Source organism: Argiope bruennichi, chromosome X1 (assembly GCF_947563725.1).
Source record: "Argiope bruennichi chromosome X1, qqArgBrue1.1, whole genome shotgun sequence".
NCBI lineage: Eukaryota > Metazoa > Arthropoda > Arachnida > Araneae > Araneidae > Argiope > Argiope bruennichi.
In genome coordinates this window covers 14,071,503-14,088,125 of record NC_079162.1, presented here as the reverse complement: position 1 = coordinate 14,088,125, position 16,623 = coordinate 14,071,503, and the positions used below count along the sequence as shown (strand labels likewise).

General features: G+C 29.6%; 1 protein-coding gene across 1 annotated transcript in view; it reads right to left on the bottom strand.

Annotated features, from left to right (window-relative positions):
* LOC129958516 (alpha-1,3-mannosyl-glycoprotein 4-beta-N-acetylglucosaminyltransferase A-like) overlaps positions 1-16,623 on the bottom strand; it is a 158,872-nt gene that overhangs the window by 54,998 nt on the left and 87,251 nt on the right. The window contains exons 7-8 of the mRNA XM_056071041.1: positions 13,803-13,923; positions 1,880-2,010 (exon numbers count right to left, since the gene is read on the bottom strand). Of these exons, the coding sequence (XP_055927016.1) occupies positions 1,880-2,010; positions 13,803-13,923 (252 nt within the window). The remainder of the gene's footprint in view (positions 1-1,879; positions 2,011-13,802; positions 13,924-16,623) is intronic.

The following is a 16,623-nucleotide window of genomic DNA, read 5'->3' as shown; positions in this document are numbered from 1 at the left end:
TCACCGGTCAATGCTACCCATTGTTATTTGAGCAATCCGCGATTCCGACATTTCAAGCTAGGGGGTAAGTTTCAACAACAGTGTTTATGAAGAATGTTGCTTCCCTACACATCGTCCGTTGTATGAAACAAGTGTTCCACTGCCATTTTCATGACGACGCCATCATCAGCCGTCATTTCCCTACAACTTAGCCTCCCAGATCGCCAGGCTTGAATCAATGCGATTTCTGTTTGGATGTGATTTCATTCCAAACAGAAATCACTATCGTGATCCCATTACATTTGTCTCCGAACTAAATGATTGCATAGTACGCCATGTGCGTAACCTTTCCCGGCATTCTCTTCTGTCAGCAGTTGAACATGCGTTTTATGCTTCTAGATGGTAGCAGACAATGATGGACATGCCATCGAGCATGTTTTGCAAAAAGAAATTTTGTGAATTTCTTTCATGTTCTCTATAAAGCTATAATACTCCATCTAGGGATGGTTTTTTTTGTTAGATAAACTTCCCATCATTTCATTATGCCATCGCCCAATTTTCATCAAACTCTGCTGCATAGTATTTGATACAGACATCTCGCAAATGAGAACTTCAGTAATGGACACCTTGTACATTCATTTTACATACAATAATTTAACATTATATTAAGAGAAAATTCAAAGAGCTGAAGGAAAAATTCGAAATGCCACAGAATTAAAACTTTCAAATTGGACAGTGACTAATGATAGTGAATTTAGTAATACTAATGATAATTTAACGTATCTTTTTAAAAGAAATTTGTTGTAGAAATCGTTTGTACATATGTCGAAATTACCGATGTATTCCAAATTATTTTTGTATCAATTCTTGTCTAAGCTTGGTAAGTGAACGAAATATTTATTCACTAAGAATTAAAGGCTTCTGAACTGTAATAATAAATCTATTAGAGTCCGTCTACTTTGTACAACTTTTTCACAAATGTTTTAATTCGAAGGCATCATCGAATTACATCAGCGGCGAACTAGTCAGTTTGCACTACGGCAAGTGGATCCCCTTACTCATAAAACAATATTACTCATAAACGATGTGTGCATGAGAGAGAGAGAGAGAGAGAGAGAAAGAAAGAAAGAAAGGGGAAAACTTGTAATTGCTGGGAATTACTAGAAATTTCCACGCCTTTTTTCAATAAAATAAACAAATTAACAAAAAAATGTATGTTAAAAACACACTGGAAAGGCTTGGTCGCGAGGACTACACAGATTTTTTTATGGCCGTTGGAACACTGGAATAAAAAGGAAATAGTACTATCTCTCTTTACAGGAAGAAACGGTCCTTGTGAGAAGTAATTAAGCAACGTGTTTCTTTCTCTTTTTGAAGTTGTATTTCATTATTCAAAATTAAAATTGCGTTAAAAAAAAGTCAGCAAGTGAATTTAAAAACGTGACAAAATCCTAAAATCGATTATCAAAAAATAAACCGATGGCTAATTTTATTTCGAAAAAGTTCCGAGTACACTTTTATAGGCCTCTGGTGCGGGACTCTATTGGAAGCAATAGAACAATCAACTAAAGATCAGTTTAGCCTTTACCCATTTAAAGCGGAGGATAATCAAATTATAGTCTTTGAGCAGCACGTATAAGTAATATTTTTCCATCTTATATGCATTTTCTTTCACCAATGAAGATTATTAAAGCATATAATTTGAAACATATTTCGAATTTTCAAAAAGTCAGTTTTAATAAAAAAATAAAAAAAAAAAAATAAATAAAAGAGAGAGAGAGAAAGAGAGAGACTGGATTCTATTCAATCACATGGTGATAATGAAATAATTATTATGACACACACATAAAATTATGCATTTTTTATGCGACTGTTGCAATAATCAAAAATTTTAACTTACCGGATCTTTATCAAATCGACACACTTTTGTTTGCACAACATGATCAAGGAGCCAATCAACAGGTTTGTCATTATGAAATATTATAAAGAAGGTAATGAGCTTCGATAGGTCCACACATTTGAACATTTTGCCTATAAAAAATAAAAAACAAGAATCGAAAAATTAACACTTCGAATAAAGAGTCAAATAAACAGACGGGCCATGAATAGATACCAATAAATTTCCTTTTAATAAAGTTATCAATATCACACAGTAATATCCGAAATAATATTGGTAAACAGCATTGTTTAAATATCAAAAATTACGCACTCTTAAATCTCCAGGCCACTTTTTTTCCGAAATATTCGACATTCATGTATGAAGTTAGCCATTCGGATCTATTAATTACTTTTCGGATAGCAAACTATATCTGCATTACTGAAAGGAAAATAAACCAGAATATAATTGGACAGAATTGATTTTACAAGTTTCGATCATTTATATTTCGCCTTTTGCCTAAAAAGTGTACATTGGATTAAAATGTTAATGACAGTTTATATAATGCTGAAAATTATAATATAATGGGGCATATATCAGCTTGATATCCACAATTATTTTTATTTCAAAATTGAATTCCCTTTCACATCAGAATAATTTATTTTAAGTCCATAAACGGAAATTGGATCTGTTGATTATCTGAATTTTATTCAACCGATGTAGTGTTTTATAATTTCGTCAAAGGTTAAGAATCACTGGAAGAGCGCTGAAATGAAACTATTTTAATCACATTAATTTTGTAAGTATGCAACAATAGCGCTGATATACTGGAATTCTAAATAAAAAGTTATTTAGTAGCATAATTCTAAATAGATTTTCTAAGCATTCAACGAAAACGTTACAAAAATTTTCAAAGTTCCGCATGCTTTAGTTTCAGATAACTAGTTATTACAGAGAAAAGCTTAATGTAATTCTGTTAAAAAAAAAAAAAAAAAAAAAAAAAAAAAAACTGCAACATTGGTAAATTTGAAATTACAATCACTGGATAAAATGATACTAATGTTACAATTTCTATAGCATAAAGAGACCTCCTCCTTACATAAAGTTTCATAAACCAATGTACAGAATGTTGCTGTCTAAGGAAAATATACGGTAAGAGCAAACTTCGTGCCAAGACAATATCTAGATACATGATATCTGGCCACATTAAGATAACGAATGGGGTTTCGTTTTCACAGACTGGTTAAATGGGATGTGTGTCACTTTCGCTCGCTCATTAAATCGTGTCATTTGCGTTCAAGCATTATAATGGCTGTCCATATTATAAAGTTTATATATAAAAGTGGCGCATTAACAACTAACGACACATGATAATTAATCAATGTCACGGTGAGAATGGCACTGCATGTCTCTGATAAAGGAATGGAGCTTCCACGGAAAAATGCTAATGACAGTAGCAGTTGCTCTTTTGAAACGGGTAATACCGAGTGATAAAAGAAAGTTGAAAATAATGAATAAACTGAGAGAAATTTGCTCATAAAAGTTTATTAAGAAGGAATAAATCTATAACTTTCCTATACCAAACACATTTATAAAAATTATAATTTTGGTATGCATAATACTAATTTAATATAATAAACTGAAGTATAATTTTCAAATTATCTCAACATTTTGCAAATTTAATTTTTATAACTTGTTTAATTTATTTAATAGAATGAACAAAACATACAAAAACTAATTTAGATTCAAGTTTAAATGGTTATCAATAATATTTAGTTCTTTCACTTATTCTCAAAATTCTTCAACAATACAACTGTCTTCTAGTACATGTTACATACCTATAGTCTGTGTATTTTCTGTAGGCGGTTCAAGGTCACCTTTTCTCCCGCGTTACTGGTATCAGACAACCAATAACGAGGTAGAAAATCTGACCTTGAACCGCCTACAGAAAATACACAGACTATAATATGTGGCAAACTGTGGAGAAGTTTACATCAGTTGTTAAAGAAGTGGTTAAACATTTAAAAGAAAGACTGTTTCATACCGTCATCGCAGAAAATGCTATATTAATGCGTAAATGAAACAGTATGGATAGATTTTACATTTCTCAAAACTGACTGAATACTGCCTACAATTCATTAGAAAAAATAATTAAGTATTTTTTTAAGAAACAAAAATCAACGAAAGGATCCTTTAAATTTCAATTTAAAATATTCTTTTCCTTGATAAACCAAAAACAAAAATTTTAATTATGTTATCAAAGCATATATTAAACAACTTATCGTTTTATATGCACATGATGATCTATGTACATCTATCTTGAAACGTTTTTTTTTATTTATTTATTGCGCTTTTAAAAAATGTTCATCTGCCATATTTGAGTTTTATTGAAATATTTTAAGAAATTTTTAGATTAATGGCTAATTGAATATATATTTTATATTTTCTTCAGAAATCAATACTGAAAATATGCTAATAACGCATTTTTTACATGGAAGTTGTTCAAACAAGTTGCATAAAATTCAGTTTTTCTGCAAAATAATAAGCATTCTTGTTATAAACGAGCAGGAATAATAGGAATATTTCATGAAAAAACTATTCCATATAATAGTGAAAGTAACGGTAAAGCTGAAAGAGTGAATCGCGTCCTTTGAGAAAGGACTAAATCTTTATTATATGAAAGTGAGCTTCCATTAAAATTTTGGGGCGAAGCCATTAATTGTAGCACCCAAGTGTCTAATGTAAACCCCACGTAAAGGAAAAGAAAAAATGAAATTGGACAGGACCCTTGAAATTTGGACAGGTAGAAAACCGAAATTAAAAAATTCGGCTAAGTGGCTTATTTTCATGTTCCGAAAGTAATGAGAAATAAATTTGAAGTTCCAAGAAGACGTAGTATAATGCTAAAATACGCTAGAGAAAGAAAGGACTATCGAATTTATGATATTAAAAGCCGAAAAATAATAGAAGAGAGAGCAGTTAAATTCAATGAATCTTTAAAGGTAGTACTTATTTGGGGGAAACGAAAGCAAAAACTTGGGATATTAATCCACTGCTTGAAACTTCTCCAGCGGCATGCGAGATAAATAAAAATAAATAAATAAAAAGTTAAATATCTAGTTTAGAAATTCCTGCAGAATCGGCAGAGGATGAGAATAGTGACTCATCGATTCTATACCACAGCGGAACTTCGATTCAGAGAGACGCTATGGAGGATGAAAACGAAACACCAGATTTTCAGTCGAGTAGTAATAATATCGTAAATCAGAACCCAGTCAGACGTTCGGAAAGGCTCAATTCTAAACAAATCTCAGTTAATGTAAACAAATGTCAGCTAATGTAGTTCCTAACATTCAGAATGCTTACTTAACATACTCAGAACATACTTAAATGCAAAAAATAGTGCCAATTGGAAGAACTGGGAAATAGTAATTCGTTAAATAAACACGAAGTTCGGGAAATAGTAAACAAACCTGCAAAAACAAAATTAATACAAAGCAAATGGATACATTCTTTAAAACTAGATTACTCTGGTAAAATAAAATACAAAGCGAAACTTGTAGCAGCAGGTTTTAATCAAATAAAAAATAAATATTATTCCGAGTCCTATTCGCCCATTGTAAATATCGAATCTTTCAGAATGTTAGTTGCACTTGGGTATAAATTAAATTTATTTTTTAAGTTCTTTGATGTTAAAACTGCATATTTATATAGTGATATTGAAGAAACTATTTATATGTTACCTTCATCTGGTTATGAAAAATTAATTGGAGATGAAAAAGTTTGTAAGTTGCGAAAGAGTATTTATGGCTTACCACAATCTGGCTGAAACTGGTATATAATTATAAAAGATAAATTAGAAAAATTAGGATTGATGTAACTGGCCTCTGATAATTATGTGTTCATTAAAACTGTTGCTAAAAATATTTTTATATTATGTATATATGTAGATGATTTAGCAATTTTTTCTAGTAATGATGAAATGTATCAAGAGATTGTAAATAGCATCAAAAACATATTTGAATTACATGAGAACAAAACCAGTAAGTGTTTAGGCATAGAAATTGTTAAACATGAAAATGGTATTAGTCTGTGTCAATCTGAATATATTGAATCATTATTGGTTAAACATAATCTAGAAAAATGTAAAAATGTTAAAACTCCAATTGTAAATGGAGAAGATAAAGAGTTTCCCTTCCACAAATGAACTGATTGACATCACGATGTATCGAGAATAAATTGGTGAACTTTTATATTTAGCTAATAGAACGCGACCTGATTTATAATTTGTAACAACATATTTGTCACAATTTAATCATAAACCAGAAAAAAGGTACTATAATTTAGCTAAAACAGCACTAAGATATTTAATGGGTTCAAAAGATAAAAAAAATTGCTTTATGACAATAAATTTGGTTTTCTTAATGCAATGTCTGATGCTAGTTAGGGGTATGCAGAAAATGGCAAATCATTCTCCGGTGGTGTAATTTTATTAAGTAATTCATTAATTTCATGGCAATGTCATAAACAAAAAAGTGTCAACATGTGAATCTATTTGCTATTTCTGAAATATGTAAAGACATTATTTGGACTGTAAATTTAAACTGAGTTAAACTGTAAACAGTTCATAAATGATGCTGTAACCTTAAATTCAGATAGTCAAGCAGCAATTCAGTGGATTAAGTGCACCAGGCCTTCATATAAATCAAGACATATGAACTTACGTTTTCATTTTGTGAAAGATTTGTTGGAAGACAATGTAATTAAATTAGAATATGTTCAAACAGAATGGTTGGTTGCAGAATTTTTTACAAAAGCTGGAAGTGAGGAAAAGCTAAAATATTTCGTTAATTTCTTAATTTTTGCATGTACATGTAATTTTGTATTGTTGTGTGTACTTAATTTTTATGTGTATTATTATAAATGCTTGAAAAATATCCCTCGCAGTGTTGGGATGAAGTGAGCGGACTATTTTTCTCGAGTAGGAATATCTGTGTGGATACGCTTCTGGTTTCGTTCCGGCGCATTCCTCCCGCGAAATGCTCAACATGCTATGTGCGTAACCATCAATATATGTGTCCTTTACTTTTCTGTGTCTAATAAATATGCTGACTTCAAGAACCATGCTGAGATTTATTTAAAATTAACAACACCTTTTGCATTAGCAGTCTTATTTAGATAAATATTAAGGTAATTTTACACAGCTAAAATGATGCATTGAAAGCTATTGAGATTAACATTTTTGTGCTTTTATATTTGTCACAATTATAAATATTTCTTATTCTAAAATTTAATATATCTACAGTTTTTAGAGCAACCTTTCAAACATTATTTTAAATTCTTTGTGACTGTATTTCAATCAGGAAAGTAATTAAATGATTTTTTTTCAATATTTAGTGTAAACTACAGTTTTGCATGGAATAATATCCAAACTGACCAAGTAATACTACAGGAAAGGTCATATTTCCATCAACGAAAATACATTGATAAAAATTTTGGTTAAAAAGTATTTATTTCAAAATGAAAATCTAATCTTTTAATATAATGACTAATTAAAGAAGGTATAATGCATTTATAAATAAGACAGTTCAAGCCTTCTAGTTAAAATTTCGCATTTAACATTTTTGAAATATTGTCTATCATACATTTGCAATACTTGAGTGTTCAGAGGAAAAACAAACCAGTCATTTTTATTTATAAGAAATAACTTACTTTTTAAGATAGCGTCCATTTAAAATAGATATTCACAAACCAATAGGAGAATTAAACCAGTTTATATGTTATTTTTTCTTTCTTTCTTATTTCTTTAAAAATCTTTCGTATTTTTCTTTGTTTGTAAATTTTTATCTATGTATATAACATTTCATCTTACATAAAATATTAAATTTTAAATTATATAAATGCAAGATTAAATCAGATTTCTTTCTTCGACTGTAATATATTTGGAGCTTTTAGTCTGAAATATCAATGATTATTTTATTTTGATTGTTACAAATTCCGAATATTGAAGGTAATTTAACATTGCTTGTCTTACATAAGAAATATTTTTAAAAAGGTTGTTCCGCTTTCCCCTGAAGACAGTATTTTCCCAACTATAAAAAAATTATATACATTTATTCAATTTACATTATAATTTCCTATATTGGAAGCGTTTTCTGCAATTGGAATATTTACTGGCTATCTTAATATATATATATATATATATATATATATATATATATATATATATATATATATATATATATATATATATATATATATATATATATATATATATATATATATATATATATATATATATATGTAACAAATTCGAATCCTGTCGGCTTTTTGATATGTAATATTATTTGTTGTGAAGCATGATGCAGTTTGAAGACAGTGAAGAGATTTTTTACATTTTATCTTTTTCAATTCTTTTTAATATCCATCGGGAAAGCATAATTATTTACAAGCAGAAACGCGGACAAGTCCGCCACAGCGCGTTGCAAAAGCAGAAGTGGGGAAAAAGGGCCAAAATAAATTATCCCTCGCCTTATATAACCTTAGATTTTGGTAGGGAAAATATTTCTTCACAGTACTAATATATTAATAAGATTCTGATAGGGATTTCTGATGCATGTCAATCACATGTAAGGGAAACACAGGGATCTTTTAAGAAAGAATGTGCTTACTGGACATTTTTACCCCTTCACGCCGAGCGTGTGAAAGTATCGGCGTTTAGCTGACTAAGTAATTTTATAAAGCTTCTCTTGAATTAATTAAATAGAGAAAGTGGAATTGGATCACGAAATAAGAGAATATTTTTAGAATGAAGTTACTATGGGCTAAATTAAGATAAAATCTTGAAAATTAATTAAATTGAAATTAGAGTTAAAATATCATTACATATTATATATATATATATATATATATATATATATATATATATATATATATATATATATATATATATATATATATATATATATTTAAAGCATGAATAGTGCTTGAATTTATAATTTGCAAAGATTCATATCTGTCAAAAATTCATATTCACTTTCAAAAAGAGGAGGCATTTCCTTTTCTGAGATGGGTTCATCGGACTATCCATGTAATTTTTGCTAGATGTTTCTTGGCGTCGATCTTAGCTTCATTCGACTTACAAAAATGAGTGATTCTGGAGATAATACTGCTACACGTTGTACTTTCAAATGTTCTTTACACTTTTCAAATTTTTTCTTAAAGTAGCGGCATCTAATTATATTCTTAAGGCTACTGCAATATTTTCGGTTTTGATATCTATTATACATAAATGATGTCTTTACTTTTGATGTTTTGATAATTTCAATAGTATTTATTATTCATATTTAAAATCATGTCAATGCAATGAAGAGGAGGGGGAGGGAACGCAGACATACTGAATAACGTCAAGAGGTAAAATTTCTAAGATGTTCACGCGTTCTTTAAGAAGTTTTACCGTGGAAAAAGGCGATTATTCCATGAGAAATAACCCTCAACGATCAATCATCTCGTGTCAGAACCAAAAATAGGCATTCTCTATAATTCCTCTAATTTCTCGCCAAATTTTCCTGCAAAGGTAATTAAGTTCTAGAAACCTACGAAGTGAGCGCAAGTAGCACTATTAATGTAGGAACGCAAATGCGACTCAACGCAATTTCCACTATCCCAAAAATTCATTCTCGAGATTTTGATAATTCTTCGTGTTTCATTATAAAATGAAGCAGAAAAAACATTTATGGGATTGTTTCTGCCTGCCTGAAGACAGAGCTATAAATTAATAATGGAATGAGCCAGACAAATGGAATTTAACAACAACAATGCAAATATCAAATCCTGTATAAAGTACATTGATGGCATCCCATGCGATCCCCCACGATAACTCACAATCAGAAAGAGGTGGATAAATAGAATTTTAATTTCATCCAATCTGCCATTGCCAGATAGCAATAGCGGATTTAGGTATTTTGTGACTATAAGCAGTACACAATATGGGACCCTCTTTTAATAATATGGTCAATTTAATTTCACAGTGCCTTTAACATGTTAATGATTTATTTCAACTTAACATTCTTTTATGTCACTAACTAGGAGAATATGTATTTAATTTATTTGTTAAAATTCGAAACCTCCCAGTATCCACGTTCGTAGACAACATTATTGAAGTAAATGTCCGGTTTCATAAACATTTTAAAAACTAAGTGCACATTATACTTGATAAAGTTTATTATCCTAATATTTTATCATCCACATAATATGTATTTTTTTCACAAACTCATTTATTCGGCAATTAAAAAATTAATTTTTTATCGATCTGCTTATGACCAGTTTCCAGCCCAGCAGGCCTAGGCAACTGCCCAGTTTGTCTATTTAGAAATCCGCCACTGCTTCTTGATGTGTTGGAGTTTTAAAATTATATACACATTCATATTCTCTATGACTATTCAAAAAGTTATTATATTTTTTTAGAATTAACTTATGAATTGATCTATCAATTAACTTAAATTTAATCCCATGTTAATTACCACGTTAGTGAATTTGAGAAAAATATTCATTTTACGATTCCATAATGATTATAACAGGGTTGCCACTCGAATCTGGAAAAAAAAAAAAAATCCCCTGTTTTTTCCCAGTACATAAATTCAAGATACGAGAAAATGCGCGAATAGTACTAGCAATAGCAATGTATTATTTATAATGGAATATGGTTTTAAGGAATGGAAAAAACAATTTAACATTTTTCGAAATAATAGCATGTTAAAAAAAGATTTATATTTATATACAAAAAAAAATTATCTTTATTTATTATCTAGAATTAAGCAAGACAAAATTTATATAGTAAGGGGGGATATATTACCTCGCATGATTTTTAATTGTAAGTCAGACACAATTAAGGACTCGGGTGAAATAAAATACAAAACATTTTTGTTATCGTGATCCAACTCATTTAAAGATCATTTAACAAAAAACATTACAGAACAAGTCTTTTTTATTATTATTATTAATAATTATTTATTCATTTTTGCCGATTCAAGTATTTGGGCGTCAATTTCTGCCGAATTTTCAGACATCAGTTTCATGGAGCTAATGGACCTAATTCGTAATAAATAAGGTACATTTCTGTATAGCCTAACGCACATTTTTTAGCTATTTCACTTTCAGTGAATATATGTGAAAATATTTCCGATATATCATTGAATGGATTAAAGGACGAAGGTGACGCAATAAGTTTTAATGCCCATACAAAATCAAATTTAAATGATTGCTCTTAAACTAAAAAGTTCAAAATCGGTTTATTTTCGGACATTAAATCTGACGGTTTCCGATTTGATGTGTCATTCCATTTAGATACTAAGTCCAGCATCAGTGATGACTCTTTTGAATTGGCATGCAGTCTTGTATGTTTTCTTCTTTCGGCAGGGTTAGTAAGCGCCCGTTATGCCATAATTATTGAGGTTTATTATTTTCTTACAAAGCGAGAATTACACAACAAATTGATTTTGTGGAACTTCTCGAACACATTCAGCAAAACCAGGACTGATTTTTTTTTTTTTTTTTTTATCAATTTAATTCGTATTACATACGGATTTACAAATATTCTCTAATCTATTTCGAATAAGCTCACAGTTTCTCAAATAATAAATAAACCATTCAATAAACTCAAGAATGGTAGACTAAACCCCACTGCGCTACTTCCGCATATCGAATGTTTCGGCCACAGAAATGTATTCTACTCTTTCGCGCAGTTACAGAAGTCTCGCGTATTCTCAATTGCTGCAATTTGGGAATCTTGTGGAAAAAGAGCAATTGTCTCGCAAATCGAAACTAGAAGTATCGATACAAAAAAAGGGGGTGAATTTCCGCATTATACAATCCTGAATGTGTGCCCCCCCCCCCCGATTTTTAAGCTATAACTATGATCTTTTATTCTTGCAATTTTTTAGCGATCAGTCTTATTTGCGATGAGAAAAAAAATAACCAAGAAATTTAAAATCCCCTGTATTTTCTCTGTTTTTATAAATATTTTCAAATTCCCTTACATTTTCCTGTTATTTAAGGCAATTTTTAAATTCCCCGTGTTCACCCGGTTTTTCCTGTTCTCCTGATGGACTGGCAACAGTGTTGTAATAATAATTAATGACTAAAAAGTAAAAAACAATTAAAACTGTTTTTTTAATAAATTTATTTGACATTCGGTGTGAAACCAAGCGAGGAATCGGGTACTATAAAAAATTGTTTCCAAATGGGCCCTGTACCTTCGAAGGCCAGCCCTGCTTCATATATATTTTCCACGAACTACGAACAATAGATATAAACACACAAATAACAGTAAAGCAACATATTTTAACGATGATTTAAGTAAACATTTTCTGCACAAATACAATATTTCACACCAAAATAAACAAAACATAGAAGAAACAAATTCGAAATGAAAGCATTGCTCAAACTATATGTGAAGATTTATTCGAAAATTTGTTAAAATTAATGAAAAAAATTGCATCACACTTTATTAAAATTTTAAGATGAAGTGTAAAAAAAGTTCACTAATATTTTCATAAATTACTGCCAAAATATTATAAAACTCTGTTTGTACATATCTATCCCCCACCAATACGTACAATTCGTTTTAATTGTTAGGGGAAAAAATACAAGTGCATATATAATATAACTAATGGTAAATGTTAAATAAAATTAAATGATCCACATATTGATACGTTTTTACCTACCGTCATCACTCACACTCACAAGCGTCAAATGCAGTATTTGTAAAAGTTACCATTCTTGCCCTAATATGAGAGAAATTAAACACATGTGAACACTGCGTCTTATTTCTCATTAGAAAATAAGGAGACGCTTTAGATGCAACTCTGAAGATCATTAAATAACATAGAATCGTAGGAAAATTGCACACACAGCTACCGCGTCGGATAAATTTACTCTAAGTGGCTGCGCTAATGGCAATGACTTAGATAATTTACTTACACCAATCGAAAAGAGGAACTTGATTCCATATTTTTCGATAATGCAACTTCATTTTATCTACATCAAACATTGAAAATAAGATTTTTAAAAAAATAAGCGTTCGTACAATGAGAAAATCCACCACCACCACCCTCAAATTTGGGAAAATCACATTTAAGGAAATATTCGAGAATTCATTTTCACACATTTGCCATATTCTTCAAATGTATTCTTCAAGAAAACTTCTTCCTGAATTGTAATTTATTTTAGAAATTTGCAAAAGTACATTTTTGCATATGAAGCAAGACTTGTTGTTTTTCCAGAAGCACTGTATATACTTTCGTATACTGAAATAACTTCATAAACTTCATTACAATTCATTATATCAATTAAACTTCTTTGTTACAATCTTATAATAGAACTTTGTGCCATAAAATTATACGTAATAAATCAAGAGAAAGTATTACAATATGTTTAAACCACGGTCAATGAAGTTACTAAAGAAAATGAAATCTTTATGGTTTGCAAATACCCGAAAAAATCATCATAATTTTAATTTACCATATTAAATGAGAATAACATTAAAGTGTATACTAGTACAACGAATAATATCTTTAAACAGCAAAGCTAATTTTTACAGAAAATGCCCTTAAAATATAATTAAAAAAATTAAAAATATAAAAGCAACAAATTATAATTGCAAGTCAGAATAAATCTAAATGAATGCATACAAATGTGTTACTAAATTTAAATAAGAATTGTTCATCGCTTATTCTATTTCGAGAAGAAAATAAACTTTTTATTCGCTTCTAAGTCAGGGAAGATAATGATTTTAAAAATTAAACTGATAATTCATCTACAATATCTCGTTAAGAAATTAAATCCCACGGCTATTCCCAATATCCCTGAAAATACATAATGTACTATCAATACATTTTGAAAATTATTCAAATTTTTAAATGTTAAAGTTAAAATTAATATAGCTTACCTATAAAACCAAGCTGACAAAAATCCAAAATAATCCAATCCTTTTTTTCGCTTATTTGCTTATAAGCAAACTTCTTCATTGTTTCAATATAACCAGGTTTTGACAAAATGTCATCTTCAAGCTACAAAATAACAAAGTGATTTGACATCTTTTATAATGCAAAATTTCAACTGTTTTTAACAATATGTTAATTTTTCAAATTTTCATTTATTTAAAAAATTTATTTCTTATTTGAGTAACTGCTTCTGAATGAAAAAGGTGTCTGTATTAACATTTTCATTATTGTTATTTATACATAATCTGTGCTGTTGTACACTTGACCAAGAATCAATTACAAAACTCAAATTATCTTGAATGTTGCATATTACTGTAAATTGCGTTTCGTTATACAAGTTCGTTATTCAATATATAATGCATATTACAAACAGAAAATGCGAACATATAAGATTATTTGAAAAATAATTTTAAATATTAGGAGTTAAATTCCATTGGAATCCAGTATAAAAAGTCAGGATTTCTTTTCAAACCGTTTATTTATTACTATAAAAAAGAGAGAGAGAAGAACAAAAACAGTTCATTTAATTTCGGTTACAGTTAATAAATGATGTACAAATACTGGAGTTCTAGTTCACTTAGATCAACAAAATAATTTGAAAACATCCTCCAACCTTACGTTGCTGGAAGGCACTCAAACAAACAAACAAACAAAAATTTGAAATTCAGAATTAAATAAAAAATAGAATTAAATAAAGTATAAAACAGTCTAACTTTTATACGTCTAACTTTAGATGATATTTAACTCTCCTACCACATCTTATTTTTAAACTAAAAGGTATATAAATGTCCTTATTAGCATTTTAAAATCGCACCCACTTTTAGACTGCTTTTGAACAAGGATAAGGCAACTTTAAGTAGAAAATTCTCCCTATTGGTCGTAAAAGTTCTCCCTTAGAAGTATGCAGGCGTACTAGTTTGATAACACCTTCTTTTCTTAGGTAACAATTCCATAATGAGTCCAAAAAGCCAATCAGAAAATTTAACATGATCATTTACAATGAGGACACCTTTCGCCAAGTTCAACTTGCCATCCCTGTTTCTAGTATTCATTCCTCTGAATCAAAAGTCTCAAATAATCGGAAAAAAAGTTTTCCGAATAACTGAGATTAGCTGTTGTCCATATTATATTCTTTGGCAAAGAGCAACTTCATCTGCTTGATCGAAAGCTGGGACATCTATTTGCCAAAAATCTTGCAAAAATTAATTAAGTAACAAGAGTATATGTTCAAAATCCTTTTCTAACATGTCACAATTAAGTAACAAGAGTATAGGTTCAAAATCCTTTTCCAACATGTCACAAAGCGATCTAAAGTTTATAATTGACTGTGTATCATGTAAGACTATACCCATTTCTTTTTAAGGGGATATGATATTTTCCAGAAATCACCCTAAAATCTGCATCATTATACTAACTAACCACTTCCAGAGCCCTCTCGCCACCAAGAAACGGCTGGAGGATAGAAAAACCACTGTATTCTTCTTAAACTGCAAAACTGTACAATTTCATCCCAGTTGACATATTTTTAATAATTTGTAGCATCAATGAAATTATTTTCATTATCACAATATAGGATGAATGGTCTTTCTCTTCTTGTAATGAATCTATGAAAACTTTGAAGAAACTTTTTTGGCTTCAGTTGTTAATGCCAAAAGAAATTCAAAATGTATAACTTCGAATGAAGCAAACATACATATACAAATAAAAATCTAAGCTATACTCCCTCCCTTTAAATACCACGGTTCAACTAAAACGAAACAGAATATCTCAAAAACTGCAGCATCTTTGATTCTGCTTTCTGGAAGTGATGCAGTGGGAGTTCATAACTTTTTAGTGTATCTTAGGTAAAGAATAAATACATTTTGATAATACGGATAGAATACTCTTTCTCGCGTTCAAAAATTCAATAATGTTTATTGAGAATATTTAAAAGCAATAACAATTGCGCATGATTTTTTTTTTTTTTTTTTTTTGTATTTAGCTATGTTTAACTACGCTTGAAGATGAGATGGTAAAAAGATAAAGTTCTTCAAATCTTATGAATCCTTTCTACACGTTATTTCTTTCTTTCACTCAAAAGATTCCATTCCCATCTAAGTATGTTGTCAGTTTTTTATTATTATTATTATTATTATTATTCATTTCAAAAATGAAACATTCATCTTGTATCATCTCTGCAATTTTTAATTCTTTTTGCTTTACTTCTTTCTGTGATAAATCACCAGGATTCGTGAAATGGAGTTTCCATAGCTGAAAATGAATCTTTTCTTTCAATTAGATATACTAGATATGATTCTGTGACTACTAACCCATTAGATTCTATTTCCAGTAAAAAGTCTACCAGCAAAGTTTGTTCATATGAGAACATCAACTGGATTCTAATTGTCTTTTATATGAAAAGTTGGCGCATTCATAAATCTCAATTTGTCAATCCATGGATAATACGAAACAGAGGGAACACTATCGTAATTAATTTCCTGGTTACTTTATTAAATTATAATAAAAATTTCCATCTAGCCTTTCTAGTTCAATTTTGTAAACATCAAGAAGCTCATCAACACTCTTTTCCCCCTCAAAAATGACACGAGACAGAAATTGTTGATGTAAAAAGCTGCGTCCCGCAATTTCCAAGGGTTGGCAATCAGTCCCAATTGCATCCCGCGTTTTTCGCAATTTAGAGTGTTTATTTTACGATTACAGATTTTTATTAAATTATATTATTATCTTGTAACATATAATATCAGTTCACTTTCTTTGAAAAATATT